Raw genomic sequence first — 19,852 nt, 5'->3', positions numbered from 1 at the left:
CTCAGGGTCCCCTCCGCCTCTACAACTCCCCCCATCCCTGACCCCCCCCCCCAAAGGCCGAGCGGAGTCGCGCTCCAACCACAGCCGGGCCTGAGAAGGCGCGTGCTGTCACGCCTGCGCAAACCTCGCGCTGCGTCTCTCCGCCCCGCCCACCTGTTTGCGTCGCGGCGGGAGAACGACGTGTCCTCCGGAGGGGGGGGTTGGCTTAGGAGCACTATTCGACGCGCTGCGCGCGCACAATAGGACGCCCCTTCTCCGTCAGTTCTCCCTCAACCCTAGCGCCGTTCTCATTGGACGCTCGCGGCACTTCTGGAAAAGCTGCCGCCGATTGGCTGCCTCGCGAAAAGACGGAGCTCGAGAGCGCCCCTGGTGGGCGGAGCGACCGGCGCCGGCGAGTCTCCCCGGCTGGTGACGCTGTGACGTATTAGCGGCGGCGGTTTGTGCGCGCAGGCGCACCAGCTCGCGATTCCTGGCTCCGGCGGCGGCGGCGGTGGCGCCTCCTTCACCTCAGCTGGACCAGTTGGGGGAGGGGCAGAGCGCGAGCGAGCCAAGGCAGGTGAGTGCCCCGCCCATTCCGCCAGACCACGCCCCCTCCCCGGAGGACCCCCCACCGGCTCCCTCCCCGGCCGCCTCCGTCGGGCCTGGCCGGCTGACGGGCCGCCTGGGGCGGGGCGGCTGGGCGAGCGCGTGGAGAAGAGCGGGGCGGCCGTTCACACGTGACGGCGCCAGGCTTGCGTGACGTTGACACGTGTACACCGCTCTTCCTCTGCTGAAGGCGGGCGGGCGAGCGTGTCTCTCAGAAGAGCCCTGCGAGGTAGGTCAGCGGGCGGGATTTGAACCCGGCTCCAACCCCCGCACCTCCGATCTGTCTCCCCGCAGGGCAGCCTCTGCCTGGGGCTGGGGGCCTCCAGGGCAGCGCTTGGCCCCTCGACGCCTTGCAGGAAGCCGCAGCATCCCGTCTCCTGCGCCTGCCTTCCGGCGAAGCGGGAGCCTTGGCTGCTGCCCAGCTGTGGCTGCGGGAGGGCTTCCCCTTGTGAGCCAACATAGCTCTGGTCTGCTGTGGTTATTAACAGGAATCGAATCAAACCACTGCCTATGACATTCATCGTTAGTTTCTCTTGCTGTTAATCATAATTACAACATTATTAATTACTGCCCACCAGCTTGGCCCTTCCCTCTTCCCCTCCACACCCTCCCAGAACTGATGCCCAATGCTCTTGACTTGCATGATGATTGATGTCAGTCACCCTGTGTATGAAATACAATGTGCATGTAGGTGATTTAGTACCATGTACGGGGGTGGTGCTAGTTTGTTAAAGGGGGAAAAAAGATTCTAATTAATTAATGGATTTCTAGCCCGTTTTCAGGCTTGAAAGCCACTTGCAAGGTGAATTACAGCACACTTAAAACACAGCATATAATCGAACCATGTAAACAATGAGCAATGTTCAGTTCACAAATTATTAAAATAAGATAGCCTCAGCAGATAAAACTTCAGTTAAAAGCACCCAAATGCAGGGTGGAGTATAATAAAGGATTGCTTAAAATGTTTTGTAATTGTTCTTATTATGCTTCATAATATGCTTTCTATTCACTGCTTGGATAATTTCTTATTTTTATACATTATACATGTGTACTCAGATGTAAATCTCCTTGAGTTCAGTAGGACTTACTGCTAGGTGTGTAGGATTGAGCAGCAGTCTTTCAAATTCTCCCAAGGCTAGCCATGCATAGGCTTTGCATAGTGTGTGTGTGTGTATGTATATATATGTGTGTGTGTGTGTGTGTGTGTGTGTATCAGTATTATATCAGCTGTCCATGTGGTAGAGACATGTGAGTTGCTCTAGTGAGGACAATCCAGAGCGTCAGTGCCATAAAGGCCTTGTTCCTTGCACCCACCCATGGAAACTCGGCTGGCAGGAGGATCTCAGGTGCTGAACCGAGTGCTTGTATACTTGTGTGTGTGTTGGCCTGTAGTATACATTAGAATATGTATTAGAGTAATTCCCTATCTTTTTTGCATTCAGGCTGTGAGTCCTTATTTGGCCAAACACACATGTGATGCCGTTATTGGCAGGCTTGGGTGAAAGGCCAAGATTTGCAGAAATACTACTACTACTACTACTACTTCTACTACTACTACTACTGATAATAATGGGGGAAATACTGAGGAATAGGGGATGAATTCCCGAAACAGGCCAGTGAGGACTGAGCATACGCAATGGGTGTGGAATGTTGATTGACAGTTTAAGGGGGAAATAGAAAATTAGGCGAGGAGAAGAATGGAACTGAGAACAGTTTTTTGAATATATTTTTTATTTTCAATATTTAATTCTGTATTGTTTTTAACACTTGATTGGAAGCCGCCCAGAGTGGCTGGGGAAACTCAGGGAGATGGGTGGGGTATAAATAATATATTATTATTATTATTATTATTATTATTATTATTATTAGGGGATGTCTGACTCAAACAAGGAACTGGAAAACACCACTGTTGTTACACCTTTTTGTTGCAGGCTGTACTTGTTACAATATACACAAATAATTACAGGTACACCACAATCAGAGTTAAGTGCTTCAGAGTCTACTTAATTAGTGTGGAAAATATTTGCAGCCTAATTGTACACAGCTTTTATATTTTAGAGTTGCATTTTGAAATATATTTTGTTAGCCATTTCTAGCAGTTCAAAGTTTGGACCAGAAAGTCAGGACACAAGTCTTTCTAAGGAATGAATATGTTGTTTACTGATAAGTAATTCTCACCATTTTTAGTGAACTTACTCCCAGGGAAGTGTGTGTATGAATGTGGCTCTACAACACAATTTTGTGCATATCAACTCAGAAGGAAGCTCCACTGAGTTCAGTGTGGCTTATTTTGAGGACAATTGTAGCTCATACTTTCCTCTCAGTAAAATCAGTGGGTCGACCATTGGTCCATCTAGCTCAGAATTCTCGGACAATATTCACTGACTGACAGCAGCTCTCCGGGATTTCAGGCACGAGTCTCCCAGCCCTACCCTGAGATGCCTGGGATTGAACCCAGGACCTTCTGCTTTCAAGGCAGATGCTCTGTTGCTGAGCTGTGGCTTCACAGTGGCTTAATTTAAGTGGATTGTGAGAGTGTGAGATGCCTGCAAATCATTGGGGAGCAGGTTGGTTGTGGTGCTTTTAAAGAAACAAGCATTTCCAAAATCTACTAGCAGCAAGGAGGATTCTCTCACACTTAGCAGATAATGCTTCTTCTAAGGTGATGCCTGCTGTGACATGTGTGCGTCACGTAAAAACTGGATAAAACGATCATACTTTTTCTGAACAACTGTTTAATCAGGTGACAGCCTCATTATATAGGTGTGCTTATGTAAAAATGTGTTAAAGTAAATGCCAGGAACTTGTTGACTGCAGGAAAATGATGATACATTTTTAAGTTGCATGAGGCCTAGGTAGCAAGCATGGTCAGGGAATCCACATTTTTAAATTATTTGTGCACTTACATTTGCATGTGCACCATGGTAGATGTTCTTAACCTACAAACTGTGGGAATGAGGATGATGTTTGGAGATTTATTGAAGATACTCCATTTGCATGTGTGCAAATGAACACACCACCCTATGAAGTTCTCAACATCTTCAGGTCTTGGGCCAATCTTAAACAACGCCCTGCATTATAATAATTAATAATAATATGTTCTTCCAAAGAGGCAGGGGTTATAGTATCCCAGTGGCCCTAGATTTCAATCCATAGTTGAGAGTATTTTTTTAAAAAAACAACAACAACAACCCTCCCTTCCCTGAAAGGCTGAAGTACATGTCTGTAAGTCATTGGGGGCTTGGTAAGCTTTTCCTAAAGGAATATCGAGTCAGACAAGTAACTTGACAGCTAAAACCTATGAATAATTATGTGGAAGTAGCATTCCACTGTGTTCAGTATTCCCCAATAAGTGTCCTTAGGATTTCAGTGCAATTGGTTGCTCTCCTGCTTCAGATGAAACCAAACCTAGCAGCCCCACATCCACTTACAGCAGCAATCCAAAATGGAAGGTCTGGTCACAGTCCCATGGCAAAACACAGATACAATGTGAGACAAAGTCCAGAAGTAGCCCATGATCAAAACACAGGGAAGTCCTATCACCAGCAAAAAGCTTCCTTGGAAGATAGCTTTCCATTCCTACCAATCTGCTGCTTTGGGCAGTTGCAGTGCATGGATAGGCCCCCTGGCAGTTCACATGGCCTCTTGGCAAGGCAGACATCCTGCAATGCATGCAAGTTCCATGGCAGATGTATGAGTGTCCATTAGCAAACCAGTGAGGCTGGAAAGGTCTCTGTTAAAGTCGGGAAGCCTCTTGCTTAAATTGACCCTTGGTCCCAAACCAGTCAGTTGACTCTTCTAAACAGGAACATAAGACGGGCCTTGATGGGTCAGACCCAAAGACCTATCCAGCATGCATCCTGCCTCACGCACTGACCCAGTTCATATATCACTTGAAGCCATAGCTAAGAGGAAACTGAATTGATGCAAGTGAACCCTGTGCTTGTGCCTCTGCTCTTCCCCTGCTGCCGTGCTGCTGGGGAACAGGCCATCGTCTGCCTTGCCATAATATCCCTGATGTTTGTTGTCCTCTAAGCAAACCATGAGAGGTCAGCCAAGAACAAGTCTTGGCTACTGTTTGTGGTTTGTTTATATTAACGAAAGTTGGCTTTTACTTGATTTAATGTGACTGCATACCAGGATAGTACCTTGGAGGTCACAGAAACAAGGAGGATCTGACTTTGCTTTTACCAGAAGAATTAAAACTAGACTTTGCAATGTAATAATTCAGACAGCTACTCAAACAAGGACTTCCTTTGGTTAAAGTTTGGTCATTGCAGTAGCTGAACATTAAGAGCCCACAGAAAGCAACATGGGAAATGGCAGGTGCAGATGTCCAAAACTGGATTCCAAGGAATGCTAGAGGTGAGGGAAATTATTTAAGGCTTTTAAGGCTGCAGTCCTAAATTCTACAAGGAAATAAATCCACTGAGCTTTGTGGGACCTCTACATAGGACTGTGCTGTTCATCAGGTTCCCTGAATCCCACTGAAGTTTAGCCCAGAAAACAGTGGTACCTTGGGTTACATATGCTTCAGGTTACATACGCTTCAGGTTACAGACTCCGCTAACCCAGAAATAGTAAGAACTCTGCTTCAGGATGAGAACAAAAATCACACAGCGGCGGCACAGCAGCAGCGGGAGGCCCCATTAGCTAAAGTGGTGCTTCAGGTTAAGAACAATTTCAGGTTAAGAACAGACCTCCGGGACAAATTAAGTACTTAACCAGAGGTACCACTGTCTGGAGTTTCCCCAAAGCATATCTGTCTCTCTTCATAAACTCCAAAATTCTAAGGAATTCATTTGAGGCGGCCTTGAAGGTGGTCTTTTTAGAAGATAATGTTGTGATAGTCATAGGTGCCAACTCCCTGGGTGCCCGAGCACACACAAAATTCCCCATGAAAGGGCCAGGCACCCACAAATGTCAGTGCCAGGGCCATGCACGCTGCATGCCACCCGCGGCCCCAGGGGCAAGTTGGCACTCATGGTTATAGTTCTGCTGAAGTCTATTCTGCTGCATCTGACTGGTGGTTTGTCCACAAAACCCCAGAGTTAGAAAACTAAAGACTGCAATCCTTGCCATATCTGTTCAGAAGTAAGTCCTATTGAACTTATTGGGCTTACTCCCAGGTAAGTGGGGTAAGGATTATAGCATAAGGATAACTCCTTGGTTTTCTCATTCTGGAGTTTTCTGGACAAGCCCTCACCATCATGCTGGAAGAGAGGAAAGAGGGAGCTTCCCAGGTTAACATCTTGGTTTTTGACAGTAATACGTGGATTTTATTTATTTTATTTTTAAAAGGAAGACATATGGAGTCCAAATGGAACAGATAAGCAGTTGATATGTGCCGTATAAGATTTTTTTGGAGCTCATCCTGCTTAGTGCTGCCCAGAGCTGTTGGGGGGGGGGGCTGAAATTTTAGGTGCTGCCTTATCCATCTAGATTTTCAGTGAAATGCCTCACATATTTTCAATTCCTTTCTTGGCAGCTCTTGCAGGTTTTTTTTTTCTAAAGAAAAACCCATGCAGATTTTTGACACATATAAAATATGTATATTTTAAGTCAGTTCTCTATGCTGCCTTGCACCAGAGCTTAACCAAGATCCAGGATGGGCCTGTGCAGAAAGAACAAGCTTGATTCTTAATTGCTTGGTCACTAGGGGCAGAAAGCAAGTATGCCACCCCCCCCCCCAGGCAATAGTGCCATTGAGTCCTCCCTTTTAATTTGGACCTGGGTACTTGAAGGACTGGGACACAGGTGGTGCTGTGGGTTAAACCACAGAGCCTAGGGTTTGCCGATCAGAAGATTGGCGGTTCAAATCCCTGAGATCCCATTGCTCGGACCCTGCTCCTGCCAACCTAGCAGTTCGAAAGCATGCAGTGCAAGTAGATGATTGGTTACCACTCTGGCAGGAAGGTAAACAGCGTTTCCGTGCACTGCTCTGGTTCACCAGAAGCGGCTTAGTCATGCTGGCCACGTGACCCGGAATCTGTACCTCAGCCAGTAAAGCGAGATGAGCGCTGCAACCCCAGAGCCGTCCCCAACTGGACCTAAACGGTCAGGGGTCCCTTTACCTTTACTTGAAGGACCATATTCTCCCATAGGTGTCCTTCATTTCCCTCTGGCTCCTGAGGTTCTGCTTCTGGTTCCCCTGCCAGTAGAGCATTAGCATGTCCACGGGGAGCATTGCAAAAAGCACTATCTAAATGTTATACAGTGTTCTTAAGGGACCTATTAGAAAAAAAGCTTATGGATAGGTGGGAAAACTTAAAATAAGGGAATGGTTTTCCTGTTTGAATGTCTCTTGCTGATCTGTGGTGTCTACCAATCTGTTTACAACTGTAGTCTGAACGATGTTCTGAATGCTCACAAGCAGGACAGACACCTGATGCCCTTTTCCTGTTTGTATGGCCTGGCACTCCAGTTGTTGTTAAACTACAATTCCCATTAGCCCCGGCAAGCATGGGCAATGGCCAGGGATGATGGGAGTTATAGTTCAGCAGCATCTGCAGGGCCAGAGGTTCCTCTTCTGTTTACACACGAAAGCTCATACCTTAAAAGCTTATATTTAGTTGATCTTTAAAGGTGCCACAGGAATTATTAAAATATATTTTTTCATCTTTCATCTTGTTATTTATTATCCCTTCTATTTGGTTATCATTGCTCACTCTCTGGAGGCTAATCTAATCCCTTTGAGCATAATAAGCAAAGAAGAGCTTGGGAGCAGTCCAGTGGTAGCCATCCCACACCTGCCACCACAGAGGTTCTTCAAGCATCTTGCTCTCAGGGAAGCCGAGAAGAAGTTGCAGCAGCTTCTCCAAAAGAAACAGTTGTCTTTTCTGTTTTATTATTTAAGTAGTTGCTGGTTCTTATTGTGGGAAAATGTTAATGTAAACCACTCTGTGAAAATGTTAAAGGTAAAGGTAAAGGTACCCCTGCCCGAACGGGCCAGTCTTGACAGACTCTGGGGTTTGTGCGCCCATCTCACATCTATTGGCCGGGGGCCAGCGCTGTCCGAAGACACTTCCGGGTCACGTGGCCAGCGTGACAACGCTGCTCTGGCGAGCCAGAGCCGCACACGGAACGCCGTTTACCTTCCCGCTGGTAAGTGGTCCCTATTTATCTACTTGCCCCCGGGGGTGCTTTCGAACTGCTAGGTGGGCAGGCGCTGGGACCGAGCAGCGGGAGCGCACCCCGCCGCGGGGATTCGAACCGCCGACCTTTCGATCGGCAAGCCCTAGGCGCTGAGGCTTTAGCCCACAGCGCCACCCGCGTCCCTGTGAAAATGTTAGATACCTAAAATAAATGAATAATAAACCATTCTCTTTTAAAGCCAGTGCATGTCGTCCCATTTGACGGTACTGAACTCCATAGGTTAATTGTCACAAACGTGAGCATGTTGATATAATATCACTGCTGCCTCACTCGTTAGGGACCGCTAATGTGATCCGTTGAGGTTTCAATTTCATTGACCACTTCCCTTGCTTCCCTTAATGAGCATGATGGGGAGAACTTTGTAGGCTATCTCTTATCTGCCACAGTTGTGTAGTACAACAATGATATGTATTTGTGGTTATTTGATGATAAATGGAATTATTTTATTGAGCCCTGAGCAATGCAATCTGGAAGGAAGATTACTTGAAACAGAACCTATTCTGATACCAGTGCATATTTCAGATAGTGATGTAAAACAACAACAGGAATCTAGATAGCAAGCATTGCTGTTTAAGTCTACAATTACCAGTGAGAAAATGTTTCCAGCTCTGCAAGCCGAAATTGTGATGGAAGTGAATATGTCTGAGTTTAATCCTTGTCACATCCTGCTCTTGTCTGCTCTTGCTTTGCTTCCTTCACCTGCTTTGTATATGGCAGAGTTTCTGAATTGCACAGAATGCTGCTGAGACCTGTCTGCTGAAGAGTTCTGTTCTTGAAAATCTGCTATGCAGATTTTCTGGGACAGTGAAACTTGATGTCTCTGGAAGTTTACCCACTCTTGATTCTTTCTGTCTTGGGGACCACAACGTTCTGATGATGTTGTGATTAACATATTTCAGTCAAAATAATTTTGAGTCAGCTTTCCTGCTTATTTGTATCAGGTGCACATTTCTAGTCAATCAGTTTGGGAAACATACAAATGGCTTTATACCACTGCTAATTACTTAGAATCAGGCTGATGCCCTCAGGCAGTGATTTCTCTTGACTCTGATATGTTGCTTCCCACATGGAGGAAGCCATTTCGTCATTCCCAGCGTGAACCATGGAATCTCTTGGAACATTTTGCAAAGATTACACACCCCAGCTGGGTGTACATGCTCTTGACTGCTGTTCCGTTCCATTGGTGATGCAAGATCATACACTGTTCCAGTTGAGGGCAGCCAGAGGTGAGTTTCTCTCTGGAGCCTCTTGTTTCTGTTTCTCCGCCCCCACCAGAAAAAAAGCAACCACCCCTTGGTCTCCTGGGCTAAAGCTCCGGTTCTTCACCACCTCCCTCTGTGACTTCTATTCAGCTTCTGTGAGTAAAATTCTGAGTGAGCAGCAAAGTACTGTTTGACTGTTTCCAGATTTTGGAAAGAGAGTCTGTGGCCTTGGCAGGGCTTTGGATTTGGTGTAAATGGCTACTCAGTCAGTTCAAACTGACTGGGACGGGGGTCTTCTGTGTCCTTAGCTTCCGCCAGGGTGGGATCCTGGGCAAATGGGAGAGTTGGTCAGGGGTTTTATATACAGTGGTACCTCAAGTTACAAACACTTCAGGTTACAAACTCCACTAACCTGGAAGAGTTACCTCGAATTGAGAACTTTGCCCCAGGATGAGAATGGAAATGGTGTGCCAGCGGCAGCAAGAGGTCCCATTAGCGAAAGCATGCCTCTAGTTAAGAACAGCTTCAGGTTAAGAATGGACCTCCAGAATGAATTTTCATAACTAGAGGCATCACTTTATTTATTTATTTATACCCTGCCCATCTGGATGGGTTTTCCCAGCCACTCTGGGCGGCTTCAAGCAAAATATTAAAATACAGCAATTCACATAGAGAGAGAGTTGTAGCATCTCCATCATGCCTCAAGGCTTAGTTGATGTTGCAAGTGCTGATGGGCAGATACCTGGGCTAGAGTAATAGTGTTTTTACCGTATTTTTCGCCCCATAGGACGCACCGGCCCATAGGACGCATCAAGGTTTTTTGGGGGGAAATAAAGGGAAAAAAATTTATCCCCCCCCAGGCGCTTGTGGGGCAGGCAGCGGGGAGAAGCGCTCTTCTCCCCGCCGCCCGCCTTGAGATCAAGTCCGGGGACAGCAGGGAGTCGCGCTGTGTCTCCCAGCTGTCCCTGGAGGTTGTGGGGCAGGCAGCGGGGAGAAGCGCTCTTCTCCCCGCTGCCCGCCTTGAGATCAGGTCCGGGGACAGCAGGTGCCCTTTTCCCTTCCAATATTTCATTACAGACTTCCTTTAATGGTTGTATTAACCATTCTTTCAAAGTTCTGTAATATCTAGAAGTCAGTCCATCCGGTCCTGGAGATTTACCTAATTGCATATTCTGAATGGCCCCTTCTACTTCCTGATCCGTTATTTTGTAATCCAGCATTAATTTATTTTCTTGGGAAATTTTTTGTAGTCCATTTATTTTCAGGAATTTATCAATGTCCATTTCATTCTGCTTTTCTTGTGTATATAGTTGTTTGAAATACCTCTGGAAGCACTTTCTGGTTTCCACTGGATTCTGTATATTCTTTCCTTCCACTTCCAGATTCGTAATGGTATTTAATTTTTGTCTTTTTTTCAATTGCCAAGCCAGCAATTCCCCATACTTATTTGCCGATTCAAATGTCTTTTGTCTCATCTGTTTAATCTTCCATTCTATTTCCTGATTCATCATTTTCATATATTGTACTTGGTATAGCTTTATTTCTTTCAAAATCTCCTGAGACTTTGGTTTCGCCCTCAGTTTCTTCTCTCCTTCCTTTATTTTTTCCAAAATTTTATCTTTTTTCTCATTTTGCATTCTCTTCTTAATTGTGTTCTGTTGTATCAAAAATCCTCTCATGACAGCTTTACTTGCATCCCAGATTACTCTTTTTTCCACTGTAGTGTTCATGTTTATCTCAAAATAATCTCTCAAAGTTTTTTGGGCCTTTTTGATAAATTCATCATTCCTAAACAAAGAGTCATTCATCCTCCATCTAAAGGAACCAGTTGGCATTAATTTCATTTCCATCTTCACAGCATTATGATCAGAGCTGGTCTTGGGGCAAATTTCAACCTTGCTAATCTTTGGAGCCAGTCCTCTAGTTACCCAGATTTGGTCAATTCTTGTCCATGTCATTTTAGCCTCAGAGAAGAAAGTTCCCTTTCTTCCCAGAGGGTTCTTCATTCTCCAAATGTCAATTAAGTCCATGTTTTCAGTCATGTCAAAAAAAGTTTTAGGTAGTCTTCCATCCTTAGTGATTATTTGTCTTTGCGCCTTATCCATGTTTGTGGATACAACGCCATTCATATCTCCCATCAGAATCATATTGTAATCCAAATAGTCCATCAAGATTTCATGTAGCTTTTTAAAGAATTCCGATTTCCCTTCATTTGGTGCATAAATACCTATTATCAAAAATTTATCTCCTTGTGATTGGATTTCAATTGCTACAAATCTTCCTTACTCATCTTTAAAGATAAATTTAGGTGATAGGCTCTCCTTTGCATAAAGAACCACTCCTCTTTTTTTAACTTTATCCGATGAGATAAATTCTTGGCCTAATTTTTATTGCTCAATAATTTCCTGTGTAACCATGTCACATGCGTTTCTTATAGACAAATCAAGTCCAATTGCTCTTTTTTCAATAAATGGAACACTCTTCGCCTTTCTTCCAAACTGTTGAGGCCATTCACATTCCAACTCAAGGCCTGCAGCGCCATCCTGTGGCTACTTAGGTGCTCCCCCAACTGCCCCCAGAGCTTGCTCCTCTTCTGTTGGTGGTAACGTTGGCTTGTTAGCAGGGGGGTCCAGTCCAAAGGACAATGCTGAAATGTCCAGGGTATCTTTTTTTGTTGGTGCTTTCTCCTGTACTCTTTGCTCCAGTCCTCTGTCTGGTGATCCTCTTTCCAATGTTATTGGCTCTTTTCCAATTCCCTTCTGTAGGTTTTCTTTGTGGTTATACAGGAACTTTGTTTTATCTTCTACTGATCTTATCTTTATTTTCCTTCCTTTAAAACTAAAGGATAAGCCTTGAGGAAATTCCCACCGAAAGTTGATTTTGTTCCTTCTCAACAGTTCAACCAAATCTCTGAAGTTAAATCTCAAATCTAAGAGATATTTGGGGATATCTTTAAATATCTCCACTCTAAATTGGTGTATTGCCAAGCCCTCCTTGTAATGCCAACTCAAGATTTTATCCCTCTCTTCTTTGGATCGGAGTGTAATCAAACAGTCTCTTATTCTGTTCTTCTTCCCTCCTCTTCCAAGTCTAAAGGCTCTCACAATTTTAAACTCCTCTTTTTGTAAATCCCGGTTCCAATAGGCTGCAAATTCCTCTGTAAGATAGTCTATCAAAGAGTCTTTTTTCTAGTTCAGGTACTCCCCAAATTCTCAAATTTGTCTGTTTCTCCTTGAGCTCAAACATAGAAAGCATCTGCTTCTGGTCTTGTACTTGTTTCCACACATCTGAGACCTCTATTTCCAGTTGTGCTACCTTCGCTTCAACAGTAACAATCTTTTCCTTAGCTTCCTCTGCAGTCTGTCTAGTTGAGTTAGACTCCTTAACTAATGTCTCTATAGCTTCTGTATTAGAGTTAACCTTTTGTTCTAAGCTTTTTATGCTTTGTGTATTTTGGTCCAATTTTTGTGAGTTTTGGTCCAATTTTTTATTCATATGTTCCAAGGAATTGTTAATTTTACTCAAAACAAGTGCCCAATCTTCTTCCGAAGGCGTTCCTCCTTTTGGTTTAGTATACATTGACGCAGCTGCAGAGGAAGCAGGAGGGCCAGATGTAGAAGCTCTCCGAAAATACCTCCCAGACCTTGTTGTCTTTTCTTGTAAAAAAGGATCTATTTTTTCTTTCCCATCTGCCATAACACTCAAGGCCCTCAAGGTCAGTACAGTCCCAGAGTTTTATCTTTAAAACTGGAAAATTCCACTCCTTGTAGCAGTTTCAAAATCCTCCTCTAGAGGGAAATAGTTATTGTTTATCTTGTATTAGTCCAAAGTATCCTTTTTCTTTTTATATTTTTCTTTTAAATTACAATAACAAGTTGCGGCAATATACAGTGGTGCCTCGCAAGACGAAATTAATTCGTTCCGCAAGTTTTTTCTTCTTGCGAGTTTTTCGTCTTGCGAAGCACGGTTTCCCATAGGAATGCATTGAAAATCAATTAATGCGTTCCTATGGAGACCGCCTTCAGACCAGGTCCAGGGACAGTCTGTCCCCAGACCTCTTCTGAAGGCTGGCGGGGGGAGAAGGACTTTTCTCCCCACCGCCAGCCTTCAGAACAGCCTTCTGAAGGCTGGCGGTGGGAAGAAAAGCCCTTCTCCCGCCGCCAGCCTTCAGAAGAGTTCCCGGAGGGCTGCCTAGGCTGCGGATAGCAGCCTGCTGCCCGGTGCGAGGCAGACATCTGCAGCTTGGGGTGCCCTGCAGGACTTCCCCGCAGGGCTCTCCAAGCTGCGGATAGCAGCCTGCTGCCCCACACGAGGGGCGCTCTTTAGCAGAGCGCCCCTCGCTTGGGGCAGACACCTGCAGCTTGGGGAGCCCTGCAGGACTTCCCCGCAGGGCTCTGCAAGCTGCGGATAGGGGCAGCAGGCTGCTATCTGCAAGCTGCGGATAGGGGCAGCAGGCTGCTATCTGCAGCTTGGAGAGCCCTGCGGGGAACTCCTGCAGGGCTCCCCAAGCTGCGAATGTCTGCCCCACGCGAGGGGCGCTCTGCTTAAGAGCGCCCCTTGCGCGGGGCAGCATGCTGCTATCCGCAGCCTAGGCAGCCCTCCGGGAACTCTTCTGAAGGCTGGCGGGGGAGAAGGGCTTTTCTTCCCACCGCCAGCCTTCAGAACAGCCTTCTGAATGTTGGCGGTGGGGAGGAAAACCTTCCTCCCACCGCAAGTCTTCAAAACAGGTCCGGGAACAGAGGAGAAGCGCTGCGCGCCTTCCCCTCTGTTCCCGGACCTGTCCTGAAGGCTTGCGGTGGGAGGAGGGCTTTCCTCCCCACCGCCAACATTCAGAATGCTGTTCTGAATGTTGGCGGTGGGGAGGAAAAACCCTCCTCCCACGCAAGTCCCGGGAACAGAGGCGAAGCGCTGCGCGCCTTCTCCTCTGTTCCCGGACCTCCCACCACAAGCCTTCAGGACAGGTCTGGGAACAGAGGAGAAGGTGCGCTGCACTTCCCCGCTGTCCCAGGAGATTTCCCTGTGGGCTTTCGTCTTGCGAAGCAAGCCCATAGGGAAATTCGTCTTGCGAAGCCTCTAAAAATCGGAAAACCCTTTCGTCTTGTGGGTTTTTCGTTTAGCGAGGCATTCGTCTTGCGGGGTACCACTGTAATTAGTATCAAGCCTTAACTTTAGTTCAGAAAGAAATAGTTGAAACTTTTAAACCAGGAGAAAATAGTTGAAACAATGATTCACTCACTGACAGTCAAATAGTCTATTCACAGTCAATGCGGAGCTCCACAATGCAGCGATTTAATGGCTGCTGTTTCCAGGTTCCGAGTGGTGAAAAGTTAACTTTTCCCTCTTTTTCTGCAGGCAGATGTCCAAAAGTCCTCCCCCTTTTCCCCTGCTTCCAAGGGGGGGGGGTTCGCTATTTTATACTGGAAATTTAGACATCAAACACAGTCTTTCAGGCTTTAGTTTAAACCTCTTTGCTTCAAACTATTTACAAAAAGAGGAAGGCGGACTTTCTGTTTTGCGCCTCCCCCATTCGTAGCCTAATTCAACTTTTTAAGGTTCCAATTTCTTCACTTTACTCACAGGTAATTACTTTAAATCCGAATGTCCACAGAAAAAAGTCAGTGCTCCCTGGCAATGGCTGTGCAGCTTCACTCCGTGAAAGTAGCAGTCAGTTCGCAGCACCGCGCCGCTCACCCCACTTTGCTCCGGAGCCCCTAAATGGGATTCCCCGCGAGTAGGTGCCCTGCCGAAACCCCACGTTCCCAGGCTTCCTCCACCTGGGATTTCTAGCGGGTCCCCACCTTCGCCGTGGCGGGCGACCCAGTTTTCACGGAGCCGTTTCCTCCGCTTAGAGAAACTCCGCCATTCGCCGCTGGCGCTGACCCCGGAAGTACTGCTTTCATTTTGAAAATAGTTGCATGTTAATGTGCTAGCCTTGTAAATCGCTTCTTGCTTGGTTACCCCCGCCAGTCAGAATCACCTGTAGCCAACTAGGCAGGGAAGTTGTCCAATAGTTAGGTCTTATTCATTTCCTTTTATGACCACAAATCAGACAAGCTGGGAGCAATGTTTGTGGACTACAGTCATACCTCATGTTATGTCCACTTCATCTTATGTTCTTTCAGGTTACGTTCTGCAGCGACCCGGAAGTACTAGAAAGGTTACTTCTGGGTTTCGCCGCTTGCACATGCGCAGAAGCGCAAAATGACGTCACACACATGTGCAGAAGCAGCGGATCACAACCCGCACGTGCGCAGACGCGCCGCTGCGGGTTGCACTCTTTTCATGTTGCGAACAGGCCTCTGGAATGGATCCCATTTGCAACCAGACGTACCACTGTAGTAGCTTTAGTGGACTTTGTCAACAATACACAGATCTGACTGGCAGGATGAGTTGATCCTTCCCAAGTTTTCTCCTTGCTGTCATTTTAGCGAAAGGTACTTGAGCTTCCCCTTCGCTGCTGTCCTGGAACTGGTAACTCTTGCGTTCCCCTCTCCTGTTCTGATATTTCAGTGGCATGGTGTGCCTGACCCTTTCTCTTTCCTCCCCTAGTGTTTGAGACCTGTGAATGCTGCAGTCTCACAGAGCATCTTCCAAAGAAGAGGAAGCACCTGCCAGTTGTGACTTGATCCCAGACGCCCTTGGAATGACATTTGCTACAGACTCCATGAGAGATTCGGAGCTGGCCCTTGTGTCTCAGTGGCAAGAGCTCTAGCTCTGTAGCCCACCAGGCTTTCCTCCTAATGCTGGGCAAGAAAAGGAGCTCACCTCAGCCTGGCAAAGAGGCGTTTCATGCCCTTGACAGCTCAGAGGGGCTTCATCCTCGCAGCTTCCTGGGAACTGCTGCCGAGCACATCTCTCCTTGCTCTTGGTGCACTTCGCTGTGGCACTCCTGGTGTGACCTTCGTAGTCTTAAGCCTTTGCCATTTCTCTTTGCTCTGTTGCCTGTTTCCGGACTGGATCATGGGGGTTCCTCACCACCCCACAACTGTTGGAGGAAGGGTGTGAACTTTGAAATGGCACCTGTGAAATGCCAGGGACCTTCTGCACACACAAAGTTGCCACTGGTTGACACAAGAACTGGCTGACTGCCCAGGCATCCTCTCTGCCTGCCTCAGGATCCCACAGGACACTCGCCTTGCCTGCTGCTCGCCATGTTTCTACTACTGCCCTTTGATAGCTTGGTGGTTAACCTGCTGGGCATTTCCCTGACCGTACTCTTCACTCTGCTCTTGGTTTTCATCATTGTGCCAGCCATTTTTGGAGTTTCCTTTGGCATCCGCCGCCTTTACATGAGAACCCTGCTGCAGATATTCCAGGTGAGTCAAAATTCCTGATGTTGCTGTGAGTGGAAGGCAGCAAGAATTAATACCCTCCACTGGATGGGATGTGTCAGCAGTCAGGGTGACTCAGAGCTTTTTGACAGCAGCAGGCTTTGCAATCAAGATTCAGGCAAGGCTTTATTTGCTCTAGGGCTGGCTCTAGCAGCTGTTGTCAATGCCAAGACTTAGCCCTGGAATGTATGACGTTGGAGTCAACGAAGATGACCCTGAGCAGGTGCAAAGTGCTACTAAATAAGTAACTACAAAGTTTTCCCATGCGTCGGCAAGGGGAGAGAGTTTCCAGATCAGAGGGCAGGGTCAAAGAGCCCGTTAGCACTGCCGTCAGTTTTTCTAGAGTTTTAAGAGTGGGCTTTGTGGACCACCTTGCACAAAAGGGTCTCCCTAAGGAGGAGTGGGCACAAGCTCCCCTCTGACACCGTCCAGATCACTTTCTATATGGGCTGTGATTGGTTTGGGAGGCAGAACCCCCCCCCCGCCCCAGTCTGCTCGTGATGGGCAGCTGTGTGAGCCACTGTGCTCGCGTAAGCAAATCATATATCATGTTGAGTTTAGCAATTGAGAGAAGAGCAGTCAATGAAAGTGCCTCTGCTCTGCATAAATCTTTTTGTTTCCCTGAGGTCCACATCTCCTGGAACCTAAAGGCACACCGTGGGCCTTTGTGCTCCAGTTCTCTTTCTGATCATTAATTCTGCCAGGCTCTTAGGTGCTGGGCTGGCACAGGCATACCCTTAACTCCATCTAGGAAACATGCTGAGGGTTCCAGCACACTCTCCTCTCTCCTTCTCTTCTTGTCTCTCTCCAGCCCTTCTGTCAGCTGGTTTCAGCATTACATTTACTATTTCTAAAGTGATTTCAAATCAAAGTGTTCTGCAGTAGACCACATCATCATCATTTGAGCTCAATTTCACCCGAGTTGGTAACAGGCGCACACAACAGATGCTCTTAAATGTCTTTTTAAACATATGTTTAGAAGTGAGGGGTTCAAAGAGAGTGGCATGTCCAATTGCATACCCTGTTCTGAATTGCTTAATTGTGGGCTTACACCGGCTCAGTGCATGTGGGTCACTATTGCAGCTTTCTCTTCATTTCAGTGAGGAAGCTTTGGGCAGACTCATAGAATCATAGAATCATAGAGTTGGAATAGACCACAAGGGCCATCGAGTCCAACCCCCTGCCAAGCAGGAAACACCATCAGAGCACTCCTGACATATGGTTGTCAAGCCTCTGCTTAAAGATCTCCAAAGAAGGAGACTCCACCACACTCCTTGGCAGCAAATTCCACTGTCGAACAGCTCTTACTGTCAGGAAGTTCTTCCTAATGTTTAGGTGGAATCTTCTTTTTTGTAGTTTGGATCCATTGCTCCGTGTCCGCTTCTCTGGAGCAGCAGAAAAGAACCTTTCTCCCTCCTCTATATGACATCCTTTTATATATTTGAACATGGCTATCATATCACCCCTTAACCTCCTCTTCTCCAGGCTAAACATGCCCAGCTCCCTTAGCTGTTCCTCATAAGGCATCATTTCCAGGCCTTGGACCACTTTGGTTGCTTGTTTATTATGAGGGGCCAGGTCTGCCCTTGTCGGAGCAGGGAACTCAACAAACCCCACTAGGCAAAGCAGCCTTGTGTCCTGTTCATTCTCTTCTAAGTCGCTGCTCCTCCTAGCCTGGTGTTGCCCACCCTGATTCATAGTGGCTTTCCGAGGTCCTATCCCAGCCACTCGCAGTCTTACCAGCTTAGGCTGCTGGGGGTTGCTTTCCTGCACACCTAAGAGAGAGCTTCCTGGAGGGCCCATTGTCCTGTTCCTCATCCAACAACAGACAACCAAGCATCCAGAAAGCTGACAAACGAGTGATGAAGCCAGTGGCCACCCCTGTTTATCTCCAAGATCTGGTATTCAGAGGTGAACTACTAAATGGAGATGTGACTGTTGCCCATTTGTAGGGCAGAAGGCAGGAAGGCAACTAGTAGGGGGGAGCCAGAGCCAAGTCAGTCTACTTTTGTCCCCATCCTTCTCCTTTGCCGAGTTCCACAAGGGCAACCTGGAGGCAGTGGTGATGGAGGAAGAGGAAGCTGACTTGGTTGTAGGCAGGCTGGTCCAGGGGTGGCTAAAAGCAGACTGAAGTTGGTGGGACAGTTCCCCATTCACCCTAATGGACCAGCCCCCGCTGTGTTCACTCTGGTGGTTGGTCCACCCATCCTCTTCCCTGAACTTGTCCAGCTGTTTTGAAAGCCATCTGTGTGTCTCTTGCCACATTTCACAGGAGCGAGTTCCAGGTCAGTTGTGTGTGATTGGTAGGATTCTCCTTTTTCCACTCTGTTGTCTTGCAGTGGGCAACGCTGAGGATTGAGCGTGGGGCCAAAGAGAAGAAGCACCCGCTTTATAAGCCCTATGTGAATGGTAAGAGGCCTTGCTGCCGTCTCTCTGGGGGAGGAGGGGGGTGTGGCGGGTTTCGTTCCCCTCACTGTGTGTCTGCTGCAGGGATCATTGCAAAGGAGCCCACTTCCTTGGAGGAGGAGATCAAAGAGATCCGGCGGAGTGGTAGCAACAAGGCCCTGGATGCCCCCGAGTTTGAACTCTCTGACATCTTCTACTTCTGCCGCAAGGGCATCGAGACCATCATGGATGATGAGGTGACCAAGCGCTTCTCGGCCGAAGAGCTGCAGTCCTGGAACTTGCTGAGCAGGACCAACTACAATTTCCACTACATCAGCCTGCGCCTCACAGTCCTCTGGGGCCTGGGCGTCCTGATCCGCTACTGCTTCCTCCTGCCACTCAGGTAGGGCCTGGGGCCTCTCCGGGGAAAGACTGAGCTGGGTGATGGCCCCACCGCAACCGGGGCTCCCTATGGTCCAGGGATGGGGAACCCGTGGCCCTCCAGCCAGTGTTGGACATCAATGCCCATCTGCTCCTGCCAGCAGGAGTAGTTCTTGGGGATGATGGGAGTGTAGCCAAGCAACATCTGGAAGAACCTCCCCACTTGCTCCAGAATGAAAGCTTGGGGGGGGTGTTTCATGTTGTGCCTGCCCCATGGTGGAACTATGTTAGTGGCTGGGGTACCAGTGCAGTTGGTGGTCCTGCCTCCTCAGGGTTCTCATCTCTCTCTCTCTCTCTCTCTCTCTCTCTCTCTCTCTCCCACCCCCTGCAGGGTAGCTCTGGCTTTCACTGGCATTAGCCTCTTGGTGACTGGCACAACCATGGTGGGTTATTTGCCCAACGGAAGGTGAGTTCTCAATAGTGGACCCCTACAAAGATCACCACCTGGCAACAGGTGCTGAAATACTCTTAACTTGCTTCGGGTACTGGGATTAAGGAGCAAACATCAGAGGAAAACTAATGGATTTAAATGTGGACTCCCTGTTTCTGCTCTTGTCTCTCTGGTCAGGCTCTGTTGATTCAACCTTCATATCACCATTTTGCCCTCTGGCAATTAAACGTGGAACAAAAGTGGGCAAGACTTTTTTTTTTGTATTCTTCTCTATTTGGGTGGTGGGAAGGGGGAATTGCCCTCAGCATCTCAAGAAAATTTGAATAACTGAGCAAGAATCTTAAAAAAAAGGCAGAGCAAAG

General features: G+C 47.4%; 1 protein-coding gene across 1 annotated transcript in view; it reads left to right on the top strand.

Moving 5' to 3' along the window:
- Nucleotides 1-415: 415 nt before the first annotated feature.
- Nucleotides 416-19,852, top strand: part of GPAT4 (glycerol-3-phosphate acyltransferase 4) — a 31,382-nt gene continuing 11,945 nt past the window's right edge. Inside the window, exons 1-5 of the mRNA XM_082230244.1 lie at nucleotides 416-556; nucleotides 15,492-16,258; nucleotides 18,613-18,682; nucleotides 18,764-19,061; nucleotides 19,431-19,505. Coding sequence (XP_082086370.1) covers nucleotides 16,094-16,258; nucleotides 18,613-18,682; nucleotides 18,764-19,061; nucleotides 19,431-19,505 — 608 coding nt within the window. The 5' untranslated portion in view covers nucleotides 416-556; nucleotides 15,492-16,093. The remainder of the gene's footprint in view (nucleotides 557-15,491; nucleotides 16,259-18,612; nucleotides 18,683-18,763; nucleotides 19,062-19,430; nucleotides 19,506-19,852) is intronic.

Source organism: Podarcis vaucheri, assembly GCF_965113315.1.
Source record: "Podarcis vaucheri genome assembly, chromosome: 7".
In the NCBI taxonomy this organism is placed as follows: Eukaryota; Metazoa; Chordata; class Lepidosauria; order Squamata; family Lacertidae; genus Podarcis; species Podarcis vaucheri.
This window is presented reverse-complemented; position numbering and strand designations above follow the sequence as displayed.